The 24,679-nt window shown below is 46.4% G+C and overlaps 1 protein-coding gene across 4 annotated transcripts; it reads right to left on the reverse strand.

The window, feature by feature from the left end:
• Positions 1-901: 901 nt before the first annotated feature.
• LOC141786003 (sodium channel protein type 2 subunit alpha-like) lies at positions 902-23,318 on the reverse strand. 4 transcript variants are annotated; one of them, XM_074664693.1, is made up of 27 exons: positions 23,078-23,318; positions 19,605-19,924; positions 19,400-19,518; positions 19,137-19,226; positions 18,851-18,979; positions 18,150-18,241; positions 17,117-17,356; positions 16,018-16,081; positions 15,729-15,870; positions 15,313-15,519; positions 14,427-14,705; positions 14,022-14,342; positions 13,669-13,801; positions 13,352-13,590; positions 13,097-13,270; positions 12,660-13,016; positions 12,055-12,582; positions 8,226-8,361; positions 7,780-7,934; positions 7,533-7,706; positions 7,325-7,447; positions 6,459-6,734; positions 6,334-6,387; positions 6,115-6,252; positions 4,108-4,212; positions 3,757-4,027; positions 902-3,681 (listed from the first exon to the last, which is right to left on the reverse strand). In XM_074664693.1, exons 2-27 carry the CDS (start codon positions 19,869-19,871, stop codon positions 2,489-2,491), a joined length of 6,006 nt encoding a protein of 2,001 aa, XP_074520794.1. In that variant the 5' UTR covers positions 19,872-19,924; positions 23,078-23,318; the 3' UTR covers positions 902-2,488. The 4 variants fall into 4 exon arrangements, with proteins under 4 accessions (XP_074520794.1, XP_074520791.1, XP_074520793.1 ...); XM_074664690.1 differs by having other exon boundaries at positions 14,001-14,342; XM_074664692.1 differs by lacking the exon at positions 18,150-18,241 and adding an exon at positions 18,462-18,553 and having other exon boundaries at positions 14,001-14,342.
• Between the last annotated feature and the right edge of the window lie 1,361 nt (positions 23,319-24,679).

Here is a 24,679-nt window from a genome sequence, read left to right on the forward strand (position 1 = left end):
CCAACCATGATGCACACACTGAGGGTAGAGTCTGTTTTCATTAAGGACACAAGGCCACAAGGTGCGACCTTTCCTCCTTTCCTCCTTATATAATCAAACCGGTGAGGTGTGTGCGCCTGCTGGGGCTGGGAATGCCTTCCCGCTCGGATCCTGCAAGGTATTGTGGGTAAGAAGAGCTCAGAGATGCCGCTGATCAATCACAGGCAGGGGAGCTGTAACGATGTGTTGCCAGGCAACAGGGTGGGAGAAGCTGCGTGGTAGCGACGGGTGGGTGGGGGTGGTCTCAGCTTTTCACCTCTACCTCCCCTCCTCGCACCACCTCCTCTCTTCTCTCTGGTGTGTAAATCTCTTGTTCTACGGAGGCACCAGAGGGACAGTTTAAAGCAGGGGTCTCCAACAGGTAGCTCACAAGCTAATTGTAGCTTAAAGGCTGTCAATGAGTTGCTCGTCAAGTAAATGGGAAATATAGAAGAATAATGAATAAATAAGGAAGTACATACAAAGAATTTAGACAAAGTCCCCCCACCATCCCGCAAAGAATATCAGCTAATCACGTTCATATCTATGACTCCATTGCCTGTTCTTATGAGCAGTAGCTAGTGAGTAGACTCAGTAGCAGGCGGTGCTATGTTCCTGACAAAAAAGAAAGAAAGAAATTTGGGAAAAAAAAAATTAATAAAATTATTGACAAAAAAACTTAGACTAAAAATTAATAAAAAATTAATAAATTTAACTACGAAAGTTAATTAAAAAAATCATTTAGTACAAAAATACATAAATAAATCAAAATTAGATTAAAAAAAATGAATAAACAGACAGATAGATAAATATCAAATAAATAAATAAGAGGACTAGAAGTAGCTTGTGATGTGTTTTATTGTTTGAATTTAGCTCTCATCCTGGAAAAAAAGCGTTGGAGACCCCTGCTTTAAAGTCTAAAAAAGTCACAACACCCCTCTTTAAAAATATATTTCACAATGTAATGAATCCACCCTGCATGCATGATGTGCTTTCCAAAATAGCTTTTATTTTGGAAATCTAGGTTTTGAGTTTCGTTGCCACATCTTTGGTTATAACAAAAAGAATGTCACTTTGTCACATTTTGCAAATCGATACAGAGTTTTAGTGTAACATGTACTCGAACCACATGAATGATCCTTGAAAGTTTGTCGCTGTATTAAAGCGACTGAGACCAGCGCTGAAAAGAAAAAAGCCTGAAATGATAAAATCAAAAACATAAAAAAGTGAAGCATGTACAAAAAATATGTCCTTTATTCTTTTTGGCTTTGAAATCATAAGACCACATGAGCAGACAGTCGTCACTTCCTGCATGCAGTTCACTGAAACACTATAAGCGCAATGAGAGCTGGCTACTGAGTGCTTCACGGTTCCTATCTACAGATATGGAGGACCATACATGTGATTCATCATGTGTGGAATAAAAACAGCTCTAGAAAAAAATGTAAAAACAAATCAGATGACTGAGAAAAAAAATGTATCTACAGTAAAAATGTGGAGCAGAAGCAACCCAAAGACCCCACGGCAAACACACCCTCACACGAAAAGACAGATGCTTACACTCACTCCTTATTTTTTATACAAAAGTACACATAGACACACAAATACACACACACCTAACTCCCCCTCACACACACTTACATGTGGAATAACATAGCAGTGGGAATAAAAAGTGCTCTTACATCAAATGTAAGTGTGATGCATACTGTGGGCCCAAATAGCTATATTATTTACAAACTCAACCACTACGTCAAAACCACTCGCTTCTTGGTTTCAGCCAAGAAACAACAAGAATTCTCATACAAATATTTGTGATATTATAAGCTTTAAATGTGATATACAGTGTTAGTGATGTCCCGGATGATTTCTTTACAGGATGAATGAGTGAAATGGCTCTGACTGTTTGGAAAAGGAGCATCTGTGCTGGGTTGCTGAGAGGTAGATGAGAAGATTGATACCCGTCACGTCGGCCGTATCAATCTTCTCACTGTGCACCAGGCAAAGAAGCGACAGACTGTTTTTCCAAAGTGTCAAACAATTCCTTTAATCGAGTCTCGCTTCCTTGCATACATTCAGCTTCTCTTGAATTCCCCAATGTTAAAAAAAAAGAAAACAAAAAAGAGAGGATGGCAGTCCGGATCGAAGCAAAATACAGATTTCAGTTTCCAGCATCGACTTTTTCTGCCCTTGGTGATTTCACGACAGTTAAAAGCGCTTGCACATTCTCACGATAATGACACGAAAAAGTAGAAAACATTCTTCCTCGTTAAAAAAGGGAACCAAAAATTAAAAATGCAGAGTACTTCTTGAAGTGATACAGCGATTGTTAGATTCAAGACACTGGATTTATAGTAGCAGCACTAGCTACAGACAACTTAACGGTACACTCAAGTGTGTCAGATAGTAACAACAACCAATTGGAAAATCACACACGCGTCTATCTTCCCCGTTTGAAACTGTAAACAACTGTTTATTTCTTCCGCTCTTTCAAGTCTTTCCCTTTGTTTTCCTTCTCCTGGTTCTCCTTCTCGTATTTGTCCTTGTCTGATTTCGTCACGCTGTTGTACGATGGCGGGGAAGCAGTGGACGGCGTCATGTCCGTTTTGTCCGAAGTGGAGTTCTCGTGGAACTTGCTGATGACCATGACGTCCTTGTCCGGGTCGCGGACCCCTTCCTTCAGCTGCTCCTTGTAGAGAGCCGAGGCCTTCTTCATGGCCGCGCGGATCATGTAGCAGCGGAAGGCCCGTTGGATGATTATGGCTGACATGTCCTCCTGTTTGCGCCGGAGGGTGGTGGTGATTGGCTCGTAGGACACCTTCGAAGGGTTCGACGCCATGAAGCGCTCCTCCATTTGCCCGCGCAACACGTCCATTTCGCCGCCTTCACCCAATACTCGTTTGGTGAAAGCGAAGAGGATGTCGAGGCAATGGATGCGTTCACCGCTAACCATCGGGAGATCCATGGAGATGAGTTGGATCATGTTCGGCTTGGGCATCCGAAGTGGTGGATCGAGGGCATCGGCAAAGTCTGAGAGCTTGCTGTACTCCATGAACTGCGTGGCATCCGGGTCGAAACGTTCCCACACTTCGTAGAACATCTCAAAGTCGTCCTCGCTCAATGGTTCAGCGCTCTCCTCTGTGGCTACGCTAAAGTTCTCCAATATAACAGCTATGTACATGTTGACCACGATGAGGAAGCAGATGATGATGTAGCTCACGAAGAAGAAGATCCCCACTGACGGGTTGCCGCAGTTGCCTTTGTAGGAGTTCCCAGGATGCTCCATCTGGCTGTCACAGTCGGGTTCCCGTTTGTTCAAAATTGGCGACAGTAGACCGTCCCAACCTGCCGAGGTGGTGATCTGAAACAAACAGATCATACTGTTCCCAAAGGTCTCAAAATTGAACATGTCATCGATTCCCGACTCGCGCTTCACGTAGGCAAAGTTGGACATGCCAAAGATGGCGTAGATGAACATGACGAGGAAAAGGAGGAGACCAATGTTGAAGAGGGCGGGGAGGGACATCATCAAGGCAAAGAGGAGTGTCCGGATGCCTTTGGCGCCTTTGATGAGGCGGAGGATGCGACCAATCCTGGCCAGACGGATCACTCGGAACAGCGTCGGTGATACGAAATACTTCTCGATAACTTCTGATAAAAACATGCCTGAAAAACAGAAAGAGTCATCTTCACTCAAAGTCTACCACAACATATGACAATTAACTGAGTCAACCTACTCACCGACGATGGACAGGATCACCACCACGAAGTCGAACACATTCCAACCAATGGTGAAGTAGTAGTGACGAAGAGAGATCATCTTCAGCACGCACTCCCCGGTGAAGAGCACAATGAAGACCAAGTTGATCCAGTAGAGGATTTTGTCCATGTCTTTCGTCTGGTCGTCCGTCTCTACCATCATGGTCACCATGTTAAGGCAGATGAGGATCATGATGACGATGTCAAAGGCCTGCTTCGTGATGCAGTCGAAAACGCAGCCCTGAAATGCATTCTGGGAACAGGAGGAGGAACACAAGTCAGATTAAACCCCACCTCTACCTGGTTGGATTGAGAGTAGAGTCTGAGTTGTACCGTGGGTCGTGGTATTGGTTTCTGCGGTTTCTTGGAGCCCAGCTTCTTCATGGCGTTGTAGTATTTCTTCTGCTCCTCCGTCATGAAGATGTCCTGACCTCCAAAGTAAAAGGAGAACACAACATTGGTTACAACCACATACACTCTGTTTCTCCTCTTCCTTCAAAGTAGAAAAAACACACTTGGCTCTCATTAGTCAAATAAACGCTCCCCCTCGCCACATCTCACACATCACACTCCGTCCTGCTCGCGGAGTGCATGATGCATGTCTGCAGGGAGGAGTGGTGTCAACACTGAGCAACCATCTGTGTGTGACGCCGTGGCTTTGAGGCTGCTCCCCTCCTCCTCCCTTCTCTCTTCTAAGGCCTATCGACTTGTTAGTACTCGGCTGAATGAGCGGCACATTTCCAGACACTCACCGTGAAGAAGGATGTTCACAGTGACTCATGCAGCCTCAGTAATCCTTGGCATGGTGCTACAGATAACCATTATTTAACAGCTTCTTTAGACACAGCTGTGGGCCAGCTTTAGCTGGACCTGGACCTGACCGGTTGCTTTGCCGCCAGGCTTTGCATGTGGTTGGCAGAGTGGAGCACAAGATTGGCACCTGTTGTGTATTGGATTGTGGCTGCATGGTGCAGCATTAACATTAAAATCAGAGAAACAAATATGTTTTAATCCTAACAAATATATACAGAGCTATCAAATGAAGCAGTTCACAGACTATGTAAGGGACTGGGGCCAAAAGGAAAAAAAGACTCATAATGTGTTTGACCAACCCGGAGGGCAATGAAGTGTGCATTTTAAACTTAAGTACACATTTTGGCTCCTAAGAGGAAACTTAAGTGTGCATATAACTCCCAGAGGGCACTTTACTACATGTTCTGAGTCCAAAGAGGGCACTGAAGTGTAATTTCGACCCCTAACAGCTCACTGTAGTGCACATTTTGGCCCCTTGAAGAAACTTTAGGAAACTCCAGTACACATTGTAACTCACAAAAAACACTTAAGTGTGAATTCTGGCTCCAAATAGGGTACTTTGGCATTTTTTGGCTCCAAAGAGGAAACTTCAGTGCGCATTTTGGCTCCCTAGAGAAAACTTTAGTATGTCTTTTGTCTCCCAGAGGAAACTTTACATGTTTTGACTCCCAAATTGGACACTTTAGCATACATTTTGGCTCCAAATAGAGTATTTTTGTGTTTGTTTGGCTCCCAGTGGAAACTTCAGTGCACATTTTGGCTCCCTCGAGAAAACTTAAGTGTCTATTTTAACTCCCAGAGGGCACTTTACTACATGTTTTAAGTCCAAAGTGGCCACTGGAGTGTAGTTTTGACCCCTTACAAGCCACTATAGTGCGCATTTTGGCTCCTTAGAGAAAACTTAAGTGCAAATTTTGGCCCCTTTAAGAAACTTTAGTTTGTGTTGATGCTACCCAGGGCATTTTTTTGGCTCCAAAGAGGAAACTTCAGTGCACATTTTTGCTACCTAGAGAAAACTTTTGTGTGTCTTTTGTCTCCCAGAGGAAACTTTATATGTATTGACTCCCAAATTAAACACTTAAGCATGCATTTTGGCTCCAAATAGTGCATTTTGGCATTTGTTTGGGTCCCAGAGGAAATTTCAGAGCCTGTTTTGGCTCCATAGAGGAAAAATAGATGTGCAATTAAGCTCCCTGGAGGAACCTTTACCTCACTTTTACAACACTTTAGTGTAAAGCATTTTGGCATTTGTTTAGCTCCCAAGAGGACATGTTTGTGCGTGTTTTTGTACCTACATGTCAATTTCATATATTTTGGTTCCCTAAAGAAGTCTTCAGTGCCATTTTGGGTCCAAAATTACCCTCAAGTGTGTTCTTTTTTTAAACAATTTGGCAACATTGGCAGGACCCCCCCCCCCCCCCCCCCCCCTCCAATTCTCACAGTGCACACCTCTGCTTATAGGTCTCCTATGTGATACAAGACTCTTATTGTGAAAGTGCATCATTATGGTTTCCAAAAGCAACTTATCTTCTTCTTCTGCTGGTTGAAGTTGTCGATGATGACGCCAATGAACAGGTTGAGGGTGAAGAAGGAGCCGAAGATGATGAAGATGACGAAGTAGAGGTACATGTACAGGTTCACCTCATAGTCCGGTTGCTCTTCCAGCTGGAGCGAGACGGATGGAGAAGATGTTGAAACTTGTGACAAAAAGAAATGATGTAGAAGACAAAACTTTTCAGCACTTACATTTCTGGAGTCCACGGCTGCGTACATGATGTCCATCCAACCTTTGAACGTCGCCTGGAAGAGATGGGAGAAGCGTCAGAGACCATTTGGAGGCTTCCTTTATCATTTTCCAACATCAAACTCACCACTTGTAATAGAGCGAGATATCCAGCGCCAACATTGTCGAAGTTAATTTTGACATTCCTCCAACGTGCGCTCTCGTTGACCAAGTTGAAGCACTCGGACTTGTTGTTGACTATGCTGGTGGGGAAGGGTTCGTCGTTGGTGGTGTTGACGCAGTAGTAGTACTTCCCTGCGAACAGGTTGACGCCCATGATGCTGAAGATGAGCCAGAAGATGAGGCACACAAGCAGCACGTTCATGATGGAGGGGATGGCCCCGAGGAGTGCGTTCACCACGACCTGGACGGTGGGCACACACACCAACTCAGAACTCCCAAAAATAGACGCTAAGTGGCTAATCACTTGATTCAACTAGACGCTAGAGCCAAGTTAAAAATTCACATCTTCCTGCATTATTAAAAAGCTGTTCAATACGTAATGTCTTCTGACACCAATCTACATAGAGGAAAGAGGAAGGTGGACAGGTGAAAGAGCTAACATTTGATAGGTAAAAAAGCAAAACAGAAAAAAACCTTAGAAGAGGCGGGATGAAGTCACAACATTTTGTTTTGACTGTAAATGAAAAAAGACACACAACAAAGAAAAAATTACAGGTCAAAAGGCACCACACGATCAGAGAACAATGCCTGAGAAGAGCTAGTGTTCGATAAGCTAGTGACACAATGTGAACAAGGTCATGCAGATAGAGAAGTACAGAGTCGAACTGCGAGGAAAAGATAGCTACAAGTCGTAAAAGGCATGCAGTCTTACATTCAGGCACCCTAACAACAAGCTAAGACCAGTAACTAGCATCAGACGGTAGCTATTCTCGAGATACACTGCTTCATAAAGTCTTTAAACACAATTTGGATTACATGTGGAGGCCTTACCCTCATACCCTCAAACCGAGACAGAGCTCTCAGAGGCCGGAGGGCTCGCAGCGTCCGCAGAGATTTGATGGCGGTAAGCTCGGAGTATCCCAAAGCATTGGCAATGAGACTGACCAGAGACACCTGGAGAGGACGATAGAGACAAGCAAGGTGACAAGGAGAAGGCCCCCTATGGTATGTTCGACCAAGAGCGTCTGGATCTACATACGTCAACGATGAGGAAGTCCAGCCAGCACCAAGCGTTCGTGAAGTACTTGACGAAGCCGTACGCCACCCACTTCAGCAACATTTCCAGGATGAAGATGTACGTAAAGACCTTGTCCGCGAACTCCAAGACTGTTTTGATCGTCCTCCGCTGCTCGATGTAAATGTCCTCAAACGCCTGCGCAGAAAAAGACAATGAACCACTCTTGTTTGATCGAAAAAGCCCCGAAACGTACGAAACGCGGACTCACCAGCGCTCCACTGCTGAGCAGGATCATGAAGATGATGAAGGACTCGAACCAGTTGTGTTCCACGATGATGAAGCAGGTCTTCCTGAGAGTCCACCAGCTCTTGTAATGGTTGCCCTCTTCGTTGATCTGGCAGCACTGGAACCGGCTCACACAGCCTGCAGAGGATGGACCACAAACATGGGCGTTAACGCTGGGTTTCTTGGTGCTGGAGACAGAGGAGGGAAGTGCAGATTTTGCACTGGAGGTGTGTCAGACGAGGTGTCAGCTTACATTACACACCAAGACCTTTCTCCCTGTTCTGCTGAGCGTTTGAATTCACTCAGCTGTGAATCCAGCACACCAGGGGCGAAGCACAAGCAGTTAATGCGATTTCCTTTACCTCTTGAAATGTGCTGCGGGAGCGGTTCAACTCCCACCTTATTCTCCCACATCCCCCCTCCCCTCACCCTCTGTGAAGCAGGCCTCTGGATCCAGCGACTCCTCCGGCTCCAGCTCCACTGAATCCACCCCGTCTCCTGGGGGTCGGATATCAACCGTGCTCCCCTCCGACGAGCTCGGATGCTGTGGCTCTACGTCGAGCTTCTGAAAAGGGAGAAGACGAGGGTGAAAAAGTTACACTGCACAGCCTGAGAGGAAGGACCAGGCTACAGGACTGTGTGACATTGTGCTTCTCTGTTCACCCCAGTGCCACAACTGCATACCTGAGTGTGGAGACCAGGCACTGAAATAGCTCACAGAGTGGGCTCTTCATCATCACATGCAGCATCGATCAAATGTACCTACAGGCTCTGTTATTCCTTTTATCTCATGGCTCCAATCAGATTACGTTGCAACACAAGGCATAAGGAGGTTAGCTTTACGGAAAGTGCACTGTGGGTACGTTTGATGTTACCTCATTACGAGGAAGAGTGCATGCAGTATTCCAGTGCATTATCAATCCAAGCCTGAAATAGTACCAAGCAGAACGTGTGCTGTAGTGTTTTCATGTCCACTGAGAAATCTTCCAAACTGATCTATAAATCAACCCATCTTTAAAGAACACAGCCCCAACCCTTAAAGCTACAGCCCCCACCCACGGAGAGGTCCTCTGTTCATCAGTGGCATGAAAACACGTTAATTCCATTCCTTGAAAGCAGTGTACAAGCTTCCTCTGTTGGTGCTGAAGTAGACGGATAACCACATTAGCTTACCAGCAAAAACCAGTACTGTGCACTGTTTATAAGACAGCATGTGGTCTGACTGTTTTTGGCACTGTTTAAAAAAACGTGTTGGATGTGATCTCGGGGAACCCAGAAAACCTGCTCCTCCCTGCTGTGAGGTGAAATCTGTCAGTCTTCCTAACTCTGAGGTTTAAAAACACTCACACCCTTTGAAGCAGTGACTTTTAAGTTACACTACAAGATCGTCTGCATATCAAGAGACCACTGTAAGCAGTGGTGTGCACAGGAGGGGGGCAGGGGGGCGCTCCACCCCCCCACATGGCCCAATTGTTAAAAAACTGCACCAGAGTGATCTCACTGGAGCGCTTAAATTGTGCTTCATTGACCTCTCAGAGTCAAATTGATGCGAAATATCCTTTATAAACAATGCTAAATTTTCTTCTTGGGAGCCAAAATGTGGGCTTAAAAGCACTAATGGTTTGCAAAATAAAACTACCCTTTTTAAAGGCACTTGTCTGGCTAAAGTGCCCTCTTTGGGAGCCTAATTGTGAACTTAAGTGCTCTCCTTGGAGCCAGGATGTTCTTAGGATCCCTCTTTAGAGCCAAAACTAATGCTAACGTTTTTTTTGGATTGCTTAAACCATGCAAAAGTGTCCTCTAGGGATCCAAAATGCCAGTTCAGTAACCCCTTGGGACCAAATTGTGCTAAATTTGCATCTTGGGAGCCAAAATTTGAGGTAGCATCCCTAGGAAGCCAAAACACTCTAAAGTTCCCTCTTTAAGCCAAGATTCCCCTAAGTACCCTCTTGGGAGTGCTAGAGTGTCCACTTGGGGGCCAAAACGTGCACTAAAGTGCCCTCTTCTGAGCCAAAACACATGCTAAAGTCCTCTTTTGATAGCTAAAATTTCGCTAAAGTGCTCTCGAGGGAGCCAAAATGCAAGTTCAGTGACCTCTTGGGGCTGAATTGTGCTAAATTTTCATCTTTGGAGCCAAAATCTAAGTTAGCATCCCTTTGGAGCCAAAACAGACTCTAAAATTCCCTCCATTAAACTAGGATTCTCTTAAGTGCCCTCTTGGGGATGCTTAAGTGCCAACTTGGGATCCAAAATGAACACCAGAGTGCCCTCTTGGGAGCCAAAATGGCATTTAAGTTCCCTTTTGGAGTCAAAACAAGTTTTATGTGCCCTTCTTTTTGGGAAACACTAAACTGTTCCCTTTGCTGGTTACAGCATGATAAAGTTTCATGTTGAGAGTGAAATTGTGCATTTAAATGCCTTTGAAAAGGTTGATAAGAAAGTGCTGTACCTTGTCTTTTTTTCTTTCGGCCCCTGCCCTTTAAGAAGTCTGTGCACGCCACTGGCTGTGAGGTTTGAGCTAACATGCTGTTACATGGCCTCATATTTGACCTGACTGATGTGTGAGGTAGGAACATGTCATCCTAGACAGTGCAGCAGCTCTGATTGCGGTGGGACCCAGCTAATACGGCGTGGGAATGATGGAAGCATGCTGCTCACAAGTGCATCGTTTTCTGGAGGAGCGTTTCCATCTTTGGTTTCTCTTTCTCTCCTTCAGGAAGAAACCCATTTTTACACTGTCTGGGTGTGGAGCTTCTGAGGTTTAATGCTCTTGACCTTGATTTTGTTGCTAAGTTTTTCTTGATTTGTACAAGTTGAGGAACAAGATAACTGCAGTGGAACAAAAAGGAATAACACAGGCGTAGAAAGATGAAAGTTGCCCGGAATATCTGTTTTTAAATGTGATGGATTCACCTGAAATAATCTTTCTTTGATGCCACTCAAAGCAACATTTCACAGAGTCTCTACATTTTTGGAATTCAGTGCATTATCAGGGATACATCTGCTTTAATCTGAAGTGCCATGTGTCATCTGTTTTGCCACCCTGCAGGAATCCATCTTGGTCCATCTGTTTCAGAATTGTTTCCTTCTTTCTGAGATCTTACATCATTCCGAGTATCACAGAAAACAAGTACATTCGAGTATTTCATGTGTGCATGTATGGGCTATGAACCAGACAAATGAATTTTGTCAAACTACATCAAAATTCATTCCTCAATTCCATCCCTCTCCTCCTTTTTTAACTCCTTATCCTCCATCTCCTCTTTCCTTCCTTCATTCTCAAGCTCTGAGTGTTGGATGCCAATCAAGTCCCAAGTCAAGAACCAAGCAATGAAACAAAAAGCGAAGATATGTCGGATGGCTATCGATGGAGAAAGGTGGTGTGTCGCTCATTCCTAATGGTTTCAGAACAGCCTCATGTCTGGAGATAAGTCATGAAAGGGTGACGGGGGGAGGAGGGGGACTAAAGGGATACAGCGTTGAGTGTGCTGCTGTATAAGGGGAGAGGAGGGTGTAAAGCAAAGAGGGCAGGGTGAGGAGGCAGGGGAGGGTGAGGGGGGACGGAGGGCAGACCAGGCAAAGAACGGAAAAATGGGCAATCCGTTGAAGGTATGAGAGAAATCATGTTGTTTGTCTGTAAATGGCATAGGCAGTCCTCATGGTTAGTGCTATGGTACAATAAAGTGGTCTTACAATTCTCCTCTCACTGAAAACCTTGAGAGCGCCTGTGACACCGCTGCAATAACAAACGAGGGGTTAAACAAAGTGAGTGAAACACACCAAAAGCTGGCATATACAACCTCAAGTTTGCTTTCACTGCTGAGCCGCGAGGCACAGAGAGGGGGGAACACGTTAGCCACATAGAACAACAGTTACAATGCTACAACTGCAATACAGAAAATAAATGGTGCTCGAATATTACAATACACCAACCCCTGACTTCAGGGTGTGGGGATCAGGAGGGGTTAAAGAAAGCTAGAAATCGTCTCCAGGGTTTGTTTGGAATCATGGGACATTGGCACCACACCCACAGTGGGAGGTTGACATCACCAGGGTGCACAGCCCCAGTGCTCTGTCAGCCTGGCAACACTTAATGGCCAACCTGGCATGAGAATACTTTGTATGACTCAGACTTCCTTAGAAATCATGCACATTGGAGACCAACCCCTAGATCTTACAAAGAAACTTAGCTTTTTCAAGGACGTGTAAAAAGTTGATTTAAAACTGATTCCTGCAAAATAAAAGTCTTTTCTCTTACCTCCTTGCTGCCCTCTACGTCTGATGAGTCACTGCTGAAATCTTCCGTGTTCAGGTTCTCAAAGTCCGACTCACCCACAGCGATTGGGACAGTGACCGTCAAGCTGGGGTTGTGAATGAACGACATGTAGTCGCATTCTTCCATCGGGTAGTTACCCGTAGTGTCCCCACCCAACCCAACCCCAACCACCAACCCTCCTCCTGGCCGCCCGTTCCCCTCCGTCACGTACACCCCGCTTGGGTCTTTGGTGATCTCCACTGATGTGTGGTTGGAGATGCAGTTGCCCTTCCCATTGCTGTGCAATTCATCCAGGGGTTTGCTCTCCTCAGCCAGAACCGAGCCCTTGCCGGTTCCGCGAAAGCAGAGGCTTTGGAGGAACTGTCGGACGGTGGATTTGATGAAGGCAATCCCCCTCTGGATCCGGCCTACTGCAATCTGGAGGTTGTTCATTTCACTGTCTTCGTCAGTGGCGGCGAGGTTGTCAGCGCTGAAAGAGCTCAGTAAGAGAGCCAGGAACAGATTCAGAACCTGGAAAGAGAATCTTGATTGGCATCTTAAATTTTCTACAGAATATACAAATGAAATAAACACAATACACCCCGTACCACCAGGTTTCCAATAACCATGACCATCATGAAGACGATCAAGCACATGGACTGCCCAGCCACCTCCATGCAGTCCCACATGGTCTCGATCCACTCCCCACACAGCACCCGAAACACGATGAGGAAGGAGTGGAAGAAGTCGTGCATGTGCCAGCGTGGCAACTGACAATCGTTGGAAATCTTGCACACACACTCCTTGTAGCTCTTGCCGAACAGCTGCATGCCCACCACGGCGAAGATGAACACGATAATGGCCAGGACGAGAGTCAGGTTCCCAAGAGCTCCCACGGAGTTGCCGATGATCTTGATGAGCATGTTCAGAGTGGGCCAGGACTTGGCAAGCTTGAAGACCCTCAGCTGTTTGAGCAGAAAACACAGAGTGATTTTCATTTGCACCACAATATCCAGCGTCTCACTTCCCCTGTGTGTGCACTCACCAATCTGAAGGACCGCAGCACAGACAGGCCTTCCACATTGGCCAAGCCAAGCTCCATGAGACTCAGACTCACAATGATGCCGTCAAAGATGTTCCAGCCTTCCTGGAAGTAGTAGTAAGGATCCAGTGCAATGACCTTGAGACACATCTCTGCTGTGAAAATGCCTGTGAACACCTAAAAACGAAAAGAGGGTATTAGATTTACTTCCTCTTTAGGACATGTGTGAGTTAAGGTGAGTAGTTGCGCAAGACTTGCCAAGTTTCCAACTGAGAGGACGTTATCAAACTCTTTGGTCATGGGGTAATGCTCCATGGCCATGAAGAGGGTGTTGAGGACGATGCAAATTGTGATGGCCAGGTCCACGAATGGATCCATGACGATCATGCTAACGACATCCTTGATCTTCAGCCATGCAGGGTTACAGTCCCAGATCAGGCAGGTGTTGGCAAATCGGTACCAGCAAGGGGGGCACTTCTGTCTGGACTCTTCCAGCTCTGCATCAGGACAAATCACAGCGTCTAATTGCACTGTAAGAGGTGAGCCCATGAATACTAACCTTGGCTTGGGCTTACCTTCCATGGTGTTGGTGAGGATGCTGGCCACACTCATAGCTCTTGGCCTGCTTCCTGGTTCATCTAAGTAATCCATGGATGGTTGGCGAAAACCTGAGCGGCGTTTCTTGAGCTCCGTATCCGTTGTTGTCCCCTATGGGAAACAAAAAATCCATAAAAGGAAATTTGTGTAGCGATATTCCACACCTTCTCTACCCTAATGGCTAAAATATGAGAGTGGGGGGGTGAATATTTGATTGAAAAAATGCAGAAATGACGTCAAAGTATTCATCAATCAACAACATAAGAACAAAAAGATGGATGGGAAAAGAAAGCATGAATCCAACAGTCACCTCAGGGAGCAGGAGACCTACAGGAGAGGTTGTAACTGAAGTCCCACCGACCAGCGACACCACGCCGTTGCAGTCGACAGCACAGTGCATCTTCCCGTTGGCGGGCAGCATGATGCGAGGAGCTCCAAGGCTTGTCTGGCTCACGGCGCTGCAGCGGCGCTCGAGGCGACGCGGCAGGAAAAGGGAGCCCCTGCGGCTGTCGCTCTCCTCGAAGGTGCTGTTCTCGTCGTCGGCGAAGTCGTTCTCGGAGCCCATGTCTCGTGCCCGGCCTCGGAAGCTGAACAGGCTGGCTCGGCTGTTTCTCCGCGGCGAGAAGAGGGAGCCACGGATGCTGAGGAGAGACTTATGTGGGAAGAGAAGAGTGGTTTCACTTTATTGAGCTCTCAGAATGCTCCACTCATCAGGAAACAGTCATGCTGTTTTTACCTGGTTTGGTGAGGAGCATCTTTTCTCATAGGACAGCCTGTTGCCGTCAATAGAGAAGCGGAAGCTGGACCTCTTAATGCTATCCTCAGACTCAGACTTGTGAAACTTGTCCTGGGCCCCCCTCTCCTCCTCCTCCTCCCTCTGCTTCCTCTTCTTCCGCCTGTTGCGCCGCTCCTTGGCACTTTTGGAGCTGAGCTTAGACGTCCCCGAGGAGGACTCTGAGGTGGGGCCCCCTCTCCCGCTGTACTCTCCGCTCTCGGTGGCTGCTGCCGCGGCAACCTGCCAGCCAATGGGAGCACAAACACAGTTGTCATAGCGACGCAGTTGCCTGTCTCAAAGGCTATGTGAGAGAGAGTCTGGCAGCTGAGAGAAGCAGCGGCAGCCAAATAAGCCTGAGACGCCTTCTAAAAATGGACGCCTCAATGTTTTCATGCAAACCCAAACAATACTGAAATTTTGCCTTCTAATACATATGAAGTGAGGTCACAGCACATTCACATCACTTAAAACAGAAAATCAGAGGCACAGATTTCATGTGACAGACTCCTTCATTTTAGGGAAGTGAAATGTGTTCGTTTATCTCCAAGAGATGCTTCAACAAAGCCAGATTTGAAGATTTGAGTGGCCCTCTCAACAAGGCCCACAAACCGTGCACAGTACACTGAGGATTTAGGAGTCTGCCATGGCAACGACTGCACAAACAACAATCCGAATGTGCACAAGCCTGATAAGACAGTGCTGAGCCTGGGAGCTACTGAAAGGTTGAGCAGGCGCGACACAAAAAAACAAGGCAGCGACCTTTCACTTTGAGACAGGATAACTTGGGATCCCATGAAATCCAAGATTACATTTCGTCAACTTGCAAAAAAAGGATGAATTTCCTTGCCTGTGCCTCCTCCTGCTGCCTCTTCAGCTGCTCCAACATGGCCTGGAACTCCTCCTCCTTCTGCTGAGCCTCCTCGATGGTCGCCTGGTTCTGCTCGTCGTACGCCATCGCAACCACAGCCAGGATCAGGTTGACCAGGTAGAACGAGCCCAGGAAGATGACAAGCACGAAGAAGACCATGTAGGGTTTTCCCGCCGCCCGCAAAGTCTGATGGAGCCCAAGCAAAGGAGGGAGGGATTGTTGGGAGTTTATAGAGAATCAACCATGCGTGGCAGTATTTGTGTGTCTTTGTAGGACATCATGAAGCTGTGGTCATCCTGTTGTTTGGTGACTTTGTACTGGAACAAAAACTTACACAACAGGTGAGGTCTCTAATTACACAGAGACCCACCCTAAAGTATAGCTGCTTTACAAACCTGCTGGTAGAGGTTTTCCCAGTAGTCCTGGGTCATGAGTCGGAACAAGGACAGGAAGGCCCAGCTGAAGGTGTCGAAGCTGGTGTAGCCGAAGTCTGGGTTACGTCCAGCTTTGATGCAGCTGAAACCCTCTGGACACTGACTGTTGGAGCCCAGCAGGATGACAATTAGAGGGTAGTTTGAACAGTTCCAGACACATTGAACTGATTGCACAAAAAGTTAACCGGCACTTTGGATTCCTTTGTGGTGTGTCTAATTGGCCTCATGAATAAAACACGCCAAGCCTTACCCAGCACCGCTGCCGTTCCCACAGAGAAGAGCATCCCTGCGACCAGGGAGGTAATAGTAATTATCTAAAAGAGAGGGAACACACAGTACGGTCAACATCACAGGTGTGAAACGGTGGATTTGAGGAGAGCGTACAGATCGATGGGGGACAGGAAAGCAATCTGCACCCTGTGGGTTCCTCCTCAGAGTTAGTGTGCAGTGTAAAGAAGCCAAGAAGAAGGTGGTGGTTTGCTTTTATACGTCAACACCTGATGGTGTTAGTCATACTTTTGGTGAGCTCAATTCGATCTCAAGCAGAAAGTGACCATACAGCATCTTAGCATTGAAACTACATCCTTCAGTCCCTGTTTCCAACCAAAGATTAAATACATTCCACTTTGAATCTCTCTATTCTCTTTCTGTGCTTCTCTGGCCTCGGTTTGTTGTATTACTACATAAGCTACATCTTAGTTCCAGTTGGGTATAATCCCCCAATTACTCTTAAACGTACTACCTTCCTGACCAAAGATTAAATAACATTCCACTTTGAATCTCTCTTTTCTTCCCATGCTTCTCTGGCCTCCGTTTGTTGTGTGCCTACATCAGCTACATCTCCAGTTGGGTATAATTCCCCAGCTTGGGTTCAGTTTAACTGACACATCTATGAATGACATGAACAAAGCTCCTCTCCTTCATTTAGGCTTACAGACCAAATATTTTATAACACGCCACTTTAAATCTCCTTTCTCCCTATGCTTCTCTGGCCTCGGTTTGTTATATAGCTGCTGCACGCTGCTTCAATATCCTGCTGACAGTCAGTGACTCACAGATCTTCCAGCTGCTCATGCCACACAGATCGACTCTGGGAGAATGATGGTGCAGGGGTATCACTGCTGTGGCGATTATCTGCCACATTTGCCACGTTCTCCCACCAGCCCGTGCTCGCAGCCATCGCTGTCACTCCTTATAACGGCAGCAAGCCAACATGTCCAACCACCCCCGCTCCACTACCACCACCCTGACCCATCTCTGCATATAAAGCAGCATTTCTCTGACTCACACCGTCTGCCTCAAACACTAACTCGACCCTGGTTAACCTGGAGCTTTCACGCTTCTCTCACCCTTATTGCTGATGTACTCGGTCCAGTTGAACAATGTTGAGTTGTCCACAAATGTGTCATTCCACTCGCTGCTGCTGTTGGTGCCGTTGATTGGCATGCGGACGCACTTCTGCCTCAGGTTGCCCATGAAGAGTTGCAATCCAATGAGGGCGAAGACGCTGAGGCAGAACACGGTAAGGATCATGACGTCCGATAGCTTCTTCACGGACTGGATCAGAGCGCCGACGATGGTCTTCAAACCTGGATGAGGGGAGGGTGAAGGGGTAGGAGGTGGACATGGCGGAATAATTACTGTTTGCTGATTACAACCACAAGACTGACTACAAATGAAGGTGCTAAGAGGGGCTAAGAGTAGCAAGCAGCCAGAGGGATCCGTAAAGAGGTTCCTGTATGATCTGAGAGCTTCATACAGGAACCAGGCTGGCACGGATCACTGCTGATAGTGCACACTGAAACTATGTTTGAATGTGAATGCTGTGATAATGTGTGACTATTTTCTGCGTTAAGCTAGTGGCATCAATCCGCTCATCCTATGTTTACAAAATGAAGCAGGGAAACCTATTTTCAAGATCTGCATGGCCTGTATGTTTCTAGCATTTGTGTTCAGGACTCCATTACCCAGACACCACGAAATCCTCCAAAACAACACACAACACTGAACAAGACATGCACAGGAGAACAAGGTAAGGACCCCTACACACACAAGTGCTTGCCACCAGAAAAATAGGCTTTGCAATGTCTCATGCAGAAAGGAAAAAACAAATAGTGCACAAAATCTACTCGTAAGTCTCCCAAGGCAAGGGTAGATTTCAACCAAAAGGGATCCCGCCTTAAAGGATGCATCTAAAAGCTTTGAATCCTGTCAATCTGTGCAGATTGGAGCCAGATTCCAGCTTTTACTGGCCTTGGGACGAAGGCAGCATGAGGGCACGGCGACAGGCGTCATCAGGCTTTAGCTACAGTGAGATGTGCTGAGATGTTAGCCGTTCAGCCGTTAGCGTTTGATTTTCTCTAGCCTGGGTGGCTATCTCACCTGGGATGACTGATATAGTTTTCAGGGCTCGCAGAACCCTGAAGGTTCTCAGTGCTGAGACATTGCCCAGGTCCACAAACTCTGTGACATATCTGTAAGGGGAAGGCAAGGGGAGGCAAGGGGAGGCAAGGAAAGGGAGGAGGGAGGGAAGAGGACACGCACACGCACACAGTTCAGGCACCCACACACATGGCAGGAGCAGACAGGAGGATTTGGGTGGGACAGGGGAGAGGGAGGGAGGAGGGAACGGCAAACGGTCACGCACAGAGGACAAATGGCAGGAGTGCTGGCAGCAGGCGCAGGCGGCCTTACCTGGTATTACTGAGATAGTTTTCAAAGCTCGCAAAACTCTGAACGTGCGCAGAGCTGAAACATTGCCTAGGTTTACAAACTCTGTTATATACCTGCAGGATCAAATGCACAGTTACCACAAAAAATCCAGTCAAAGAGGAGAAAGAGCACATCGTAGACAGAAAACAGCATATGCAAAAGCCTTATGTGAGCTAATGCTAAAGGCCTCAGGCCAAGGCACTCTGAAGGGTTAGCATCCGTTAAAACAGTCTCGACTTGAGATTATCCTTCATTTCCACTCCTCTTCCCACATTTGCTCTGAGCCTGATTAGCTTTAAAAAAAACATGTTTGGCTCATATCCGCCTGATCATGTTAATCCCATCCTAACCCTGCTTGTCACAACACTTACGCCATGAGGATAACACTGAAATCCAGCCAGTTCCACGGGTCACGCAGGAAAGTGAACTTCCCCACACAGAAGCCCCTGGCCAGGATCTTTATGAGGGACTCGAAGGTGTAAATCCCTGTGAATGTGTACCTAAGGCAAGGAGGAAAGGAAGTGCAGGGTTAGATGAGGAGAGGGCACACAGAGAGAGCAAATGAGAGCAGTATTGCTCCTCGGAGAGGTGACAGACTGGCTTTATTGGATTTTGGAGGTTGGATGTGCGGTTTTAAGAGCAAAATGATGAACTTACTCTACATTCTTGGCCCATTCTGGGGGGTTACTGAGGGTCATGAACGAACAGTTGGTCAGGATGGTGAACATGATCAACATGCTGAACATCGTGGACGCACAGTCAAGGAATAAATGAAACATATGTGGTTTTTACAGCACAGCTACATCTCAGGAAGTCTGAACCAATCATGACTTTAAATCCTCCTAATCAGCAAATTCAAATCCTCCTTTTGTCTGATAATCCAAATCAAGCTGAGGCCTTGGCACATTGTCAAAGGATATGAGTGCACTAAAACTCTAATGGCGACCCTCCTCAGAGGGTTGAAGGGGCTTAGGATGTACAAGGCAGGAGTGGCGTTGAAACGGAAGATTGCCTTCCCGCGATTCAATACTATGAAGGTCTGAAAGAAAGAGACAGAGAAGATTTGTTTAACGTCATTGTTGATTTCCTTGACAGGCTTCACAGTGATAACATGTTGAGGAGGACCTTCTGATTGCTGTAGAAGGGGTCCATGTCCTCCAGAGGCGTGGACACCAGGTGGGGAGGGATGTCCCCGTAAATGAAGGGCAGGGATTTCCCCGCCTCCAGGTCGCTGTTGGGCTTTGGCCCATTCTCGTCGTCGCTGTCGACGCGGCGCTCCGCCCGCGGTCTCCGGGCCTCCTCCTCGGCGATGCGCCTCTCGATGGCGGCCAGCGACTCGGGGACGAAGGGGCGGAAGCTGTCAGGTCCGGGCGGTACAAGCAGCTGTGCCATCTTGTCATCCTGCTCCTTCAGAGGGCAGCGAGGGGCTCAGCTGGGGCAGGGAGCTGTGGAGGGGAGAAGAGAGATGAAGGCTTCTGGAAATAGTTCAGCTTGTTGAGGTAATTTTCCCCTTATGAAATGTAAATCCAGAGTCATGACGCCTTTAAACTGTTATAGAGCTGTGACGAGGAAGAGCCAAGCTTGAACAGACGTGACTTTTACATAAGAGTGACTCAGACCCTCATTCACACGATGAACAGCCATCAAAGAAAGGCAGAATGCATTAACGGCCTTTGAATTTCTTATAATGACATAAGGGAGGGGACAAGGAGGAATATCAGAGTCATTGTGTGTTCACATTCTTCTGCTTGAGCTCACTTGGAAACCAGGTAACGTCTCCGAAAACCACTTCAAATAAGATCCTCTTATCTGTCACGTCCACCTCTTTCTTCAATCAAGGGCAGGGAGAGGTCACAGGTAGGACAACGGGCCTCAGACGGACTATTAATAAGGCCCTGATGGTCTCACTGAACTGACTCACAAGGACTTGCAAATAACTAGAATCGACTAAAGTGGACACCGTGAGGAAAAGACAAACAGAAGAGTCTCCAGAGGGAACTTAATCACAACAAATTTCCACGTTTATTCCTAAGTGAGAAGCTCTAAACTGCCGTGATTGAGTGAGTGCTTCCAGGGAAACAGGAGGAAGTAATTGATAACAGAATAATTGATTGGTATAAAGCATCAAATGAGTAAAATATGAACTGCTCTCATTACAACTCTCAGGGGTTATTGATTTTCCCTTCCCTTTCGTAGAGCATTTGCCAAACCTCACCCACAAGACAATCCACAAAAAAGCCTCGGTGAGCCATTATCAGCTTTTTGTTCCGCATGGGACACCGCACCAGCCCAAGAAATACAGGAGCTTTCTCCAAAGTGAAGCCTCAGAGAGCGCCCTGGTGTGCAAGAAGCCTATTTATATTCAAAGGAGCAGAGGCAGAGTTAGCGCTAAGCTCTTCTGACATTTAACTTTCGTCTGAGTGGGAGGCACGAGGAAGACCTTGACAACAATAACATTTTTCAAAACACAAAGGCTACATATGAGCATTTTTAGACTACGTGTAACTAAACTTGAGCGCAGTCAAAACCTTTCATTGTATCTAAGTCGTGAAAAGGTCATGGAGCCAGGAGAACAGGTATAAGAGCGCTGTCAGAAGAACTGGCTCGTAAACTTTGGTCCCATTACCTCAGAGGCGGAGGCTTTTTGTTAGGAAACCACAGCAGCCAGTTAATGTTGTGTTTGTAAATGTTGCTAATGCAGCCTCTCCCATAGGGGGCACATCATTCAACACATCTGCTCTTGTACCCAAACTGCCCCAGGACACTGTTGTGACAAGCGGCCTGACAGCTGGTCTGGCACGAGCAGGACTGGGTGGTGATGATGGTGGTGATGGGAGGGTGATGAGTCCTGATCGACCCTGTAGGCCTCACATCCACACCCACCTCTGAGCCTGGGTCAGCCTGGAGTTAGATATAACATGACAAACTGAAAACACAAAGTGAAGTGAAGACATTTCTGCTGTGCCATGACGATCTAATTCCACTTCTTCAGCGTGTGAAAGATATCACTGCCTGAGGAAGCAGCCAACTGTTCACAGTTAACCTCAGGCACACAGAATTGGGAAATCTGTCCTTTCTATGGCACTCATCAAGTCGGCATCATCTCAGCAATAACGCCTCCTTTAAGTGCCCTTGAGTTGGCTCTATTTAGCCGTGCACAGATGTTCCCCCTGTCCCTGGTGCTGAAGAGGGGGAGCAAACAAGAAGAAACCTGCCTCATTGTGCGCGTGACAACAAATGAGACTATTTCTAGAATGTTCTCGAGGACTTCTGCGCTCTTAATCTTCCCACGTTTTTATCTGAAGGACTCAAATGTCAGCTGACGTGGTGTCAAAAGGGCGCTGCTGTCCGTGGTGCTGAAAGGAAGAAACTCGCGAAAAACGGAAAAGTACAGACACTCATGAGTCATTTTTGGTCATTTGAGCGACAAAGAAGAGACGTGTCTTTTTCTTTTAGCATTTAGCCTCTGAGCTCTCTCCTGTGACACTTTGGTACCTGTTACACACACACATTTCCATAGTACACTGTGTTTTTTTACGACCTCACCGTGTATCTCAGAGCAACAGATGACGAACATGAAAGTATGTGAGAGAAATCAACCTGAATTAGGATCCATGAAGAAGAAGAAGCAGCGCGTGCCAAACAGTACCTTAATCGTCGCGGTTTCAGAACGAGCCGAAGGGGCCGCAGCAGCTGTCGCCATGTTGATGATGCCTCCTCGTTACCTCCGTCACTCCACAAAACGACACTTTTCCCATTTGAAGGACGAGAAAGCTCCTTAAATTAGCCATCCTGCCCCCACCCTTCCACCTCTCCTCCTCTCTTCCACTCTTCTCTGGAGAATTACAACGACGACACCCTGAACAGGGTGGATAAAACGCGGAAGGCACCGGTGAGAGCGCGGCTGAGGTTGACGCTTTCATTCGCAGCCACCCATCAGCATCCCCTGGAAACCACTGCTGTCCAAACTAGCGCCCGGGGGCCTCTTTGGGGTCCGTGAACTGTCATTAAAACAGATTTTCTCCTCTCATCAAACACCCCTCCCCCTGACGTCCATTCTCCACTAACACACGATCAGAAACTCCAAAACCTTCACCCTACAGCTTCCCATACTCTGATGTTAAAGGTTCAATAGCCTGTCATGAATGAGTCTGGGCGTGTCCTTGCCAGATGTGACTGTTTGTGCGTGTGCACCTACACAGAAAGCAACCAAAAATAGAACTAGACGTTTGTTTGTGTTATTCTTTCTGTCACCTTAACCTCTTTATTGCATCACACATGAAGCAGGAGGCTTTTTCTCACCAAAGGGGACCTGACACCTCAGGGGCTTCTCCTCCCTGTCGCTTACATCGAGTGTTATTCACATTCAACCTCGTTCTGTCACGACGTTCAGCCATTTACGTCCAATTTAACTGCGTAAAAATGGAAGATAATTACACTTAATGTTCAGAGAGGGCGCATCTGGCTCTGACACACCAAATAAAGACACCAAAAGGTCTTTTCATCAATGTAAACGCACTGTGTCATTTCGGCGCAGTATCAAACAAGTTGTGCGCCAAAAAAAGAAGGCTGAGACCCTTCTGTAGAGATGTACTCACCACCATTACGGTGCCCAGCAGGTGGGGACCCTGAAGGTAGATCCCATCTCCGACAAACAATCCTCAAATCAAACAGAGTCAGGTTAAAATACGCTTCCCCTCGTCCTTTTAATCCGAGTGTTGATGGATTCTCATTCAGTAACCTCTCCTTTGATTTTTTTTTTTTTTTTCTTTTAGCTTCCCTTGCTGGTTGTGGAGAAATCAATGCGCGCTTCCGGTTGGTGAGGCATCACAGGCTGGGAATGAATGTCCCCAAAGCTGTGACTGTCGCAAAATGGCCTTGATATACACTTCTAGAAAAGTCAGAGCAACAGCAACCTGTTGTTGCACGACGCTGGGATACGAAAACAAAACGAAGGAAACCCAGTTTGGCTTCAAAACAAGGCAAATGTACAAAATAATACTTTGTTTATGATGCGTAATTAGAAGATCAAAGCTCGTTTATTGGACGATGCTCGTCCTTTGCAAAGGTCATCATAAAATCAGCAATAATTAATTCTAAATTAGTATCAATCCTGTATTAAATTTTCTGATTAGCTTCTACTTTAAACGAGTTCAAGAAAACATATCATACAACTTGTATAGCTCATTATTTAGATTTTGCAAGAGGGTTAAAAGCGAAAGTAAAACTTTTATGTTATCAAGACTTTTTTTTTTTTTTTTTTTTTTTTTTTTTTTTTTAATGTATTTTGCTAACTACAGGTCAGAAAGGTGGAGCCTTAAGTAGTTACCACATTGTGGTGTACATATAGGACCAATACATATTCACCTTGTGTTTCTCTGGTGAGTTTATGCCACCTGCTGGACAATTATCTGCATTACACCCACACTCACTTACATAATTCTCTTTATTAAAGGGATAAAGTTTGTCCTCTTCTCTACTTTGGAGTGTAATTGAGTTTGTGTAAGCCAACTAAAGCCACAAAAACAACATGTCTGACACAGGTGTACAAACAATGAAATTGAGTTAAAGCGTTTTGCTGCTTTGAATGAGGAGATAATCTCTCCCCAGCAGAGGGAGACACACCCTCTTCATGTTCAGGTAGCAGAACAGTCTCACATGAACGCTTGTAGTTTCACTTCACTATGTGAACCTAACACTCTCCTCCAACTATCAAGCTGCAAAATTCCACACACAGAGTGACTAAAATGGAAAAACTGTCATGTGGATAGCTTCCTGTTGGAGTGAGTGTGTGTTATTGGTGGGTTATTTTAACCCACTTAGGGTAATCGTAACTCTCAGAGGCCAAAAAATAAAGTTGGACACACCCTTTGGTGTGTAGATTTCTCACATGAGTGCACATTGTTTCACTTCAGTATGATAAAATAACAAACCCATTTATACACAGTTCTAAACGGTCAGCTAAAGTTTGTTTTTCGTTTGGTGTTTTGGTATGACTGTACCAACAAGGCAGGCATGTGTCTTCAGGCCTAGGTATGCGCTCTCACCCCAGAGAAGGATGCTCAAACCTGGCTACAAGATCAGGGGAAGACAGGGTGGGACTCTTGTCTGGGGGCCAGAGGCTCCAGGCCCAGTTGGTTTGGAGCTCTAATCCCAAAAAAAGGTGCTCAAAACTGGGTATAGAACAGTGTTTCTCAATT

This window comes from Halichoeres trimaculatus, unplaced genomic scaffold, assembly GCF_033239565.1.
Source record: "Halichoeres trimaculatus isolate MK-OKI-2021-1 unplaced genomic scaffold, fHalTri1.1 fHalTri1_scaffold_24, whole genome shotgun sequence".
NCBI classification, from domain to species: domain Eukaryota; kingdom Metazoa; phylum Chordata; class Actinopteri; order Labriformes; family Labridae; genus Halichoeres; species Halichoeres trimaculatus.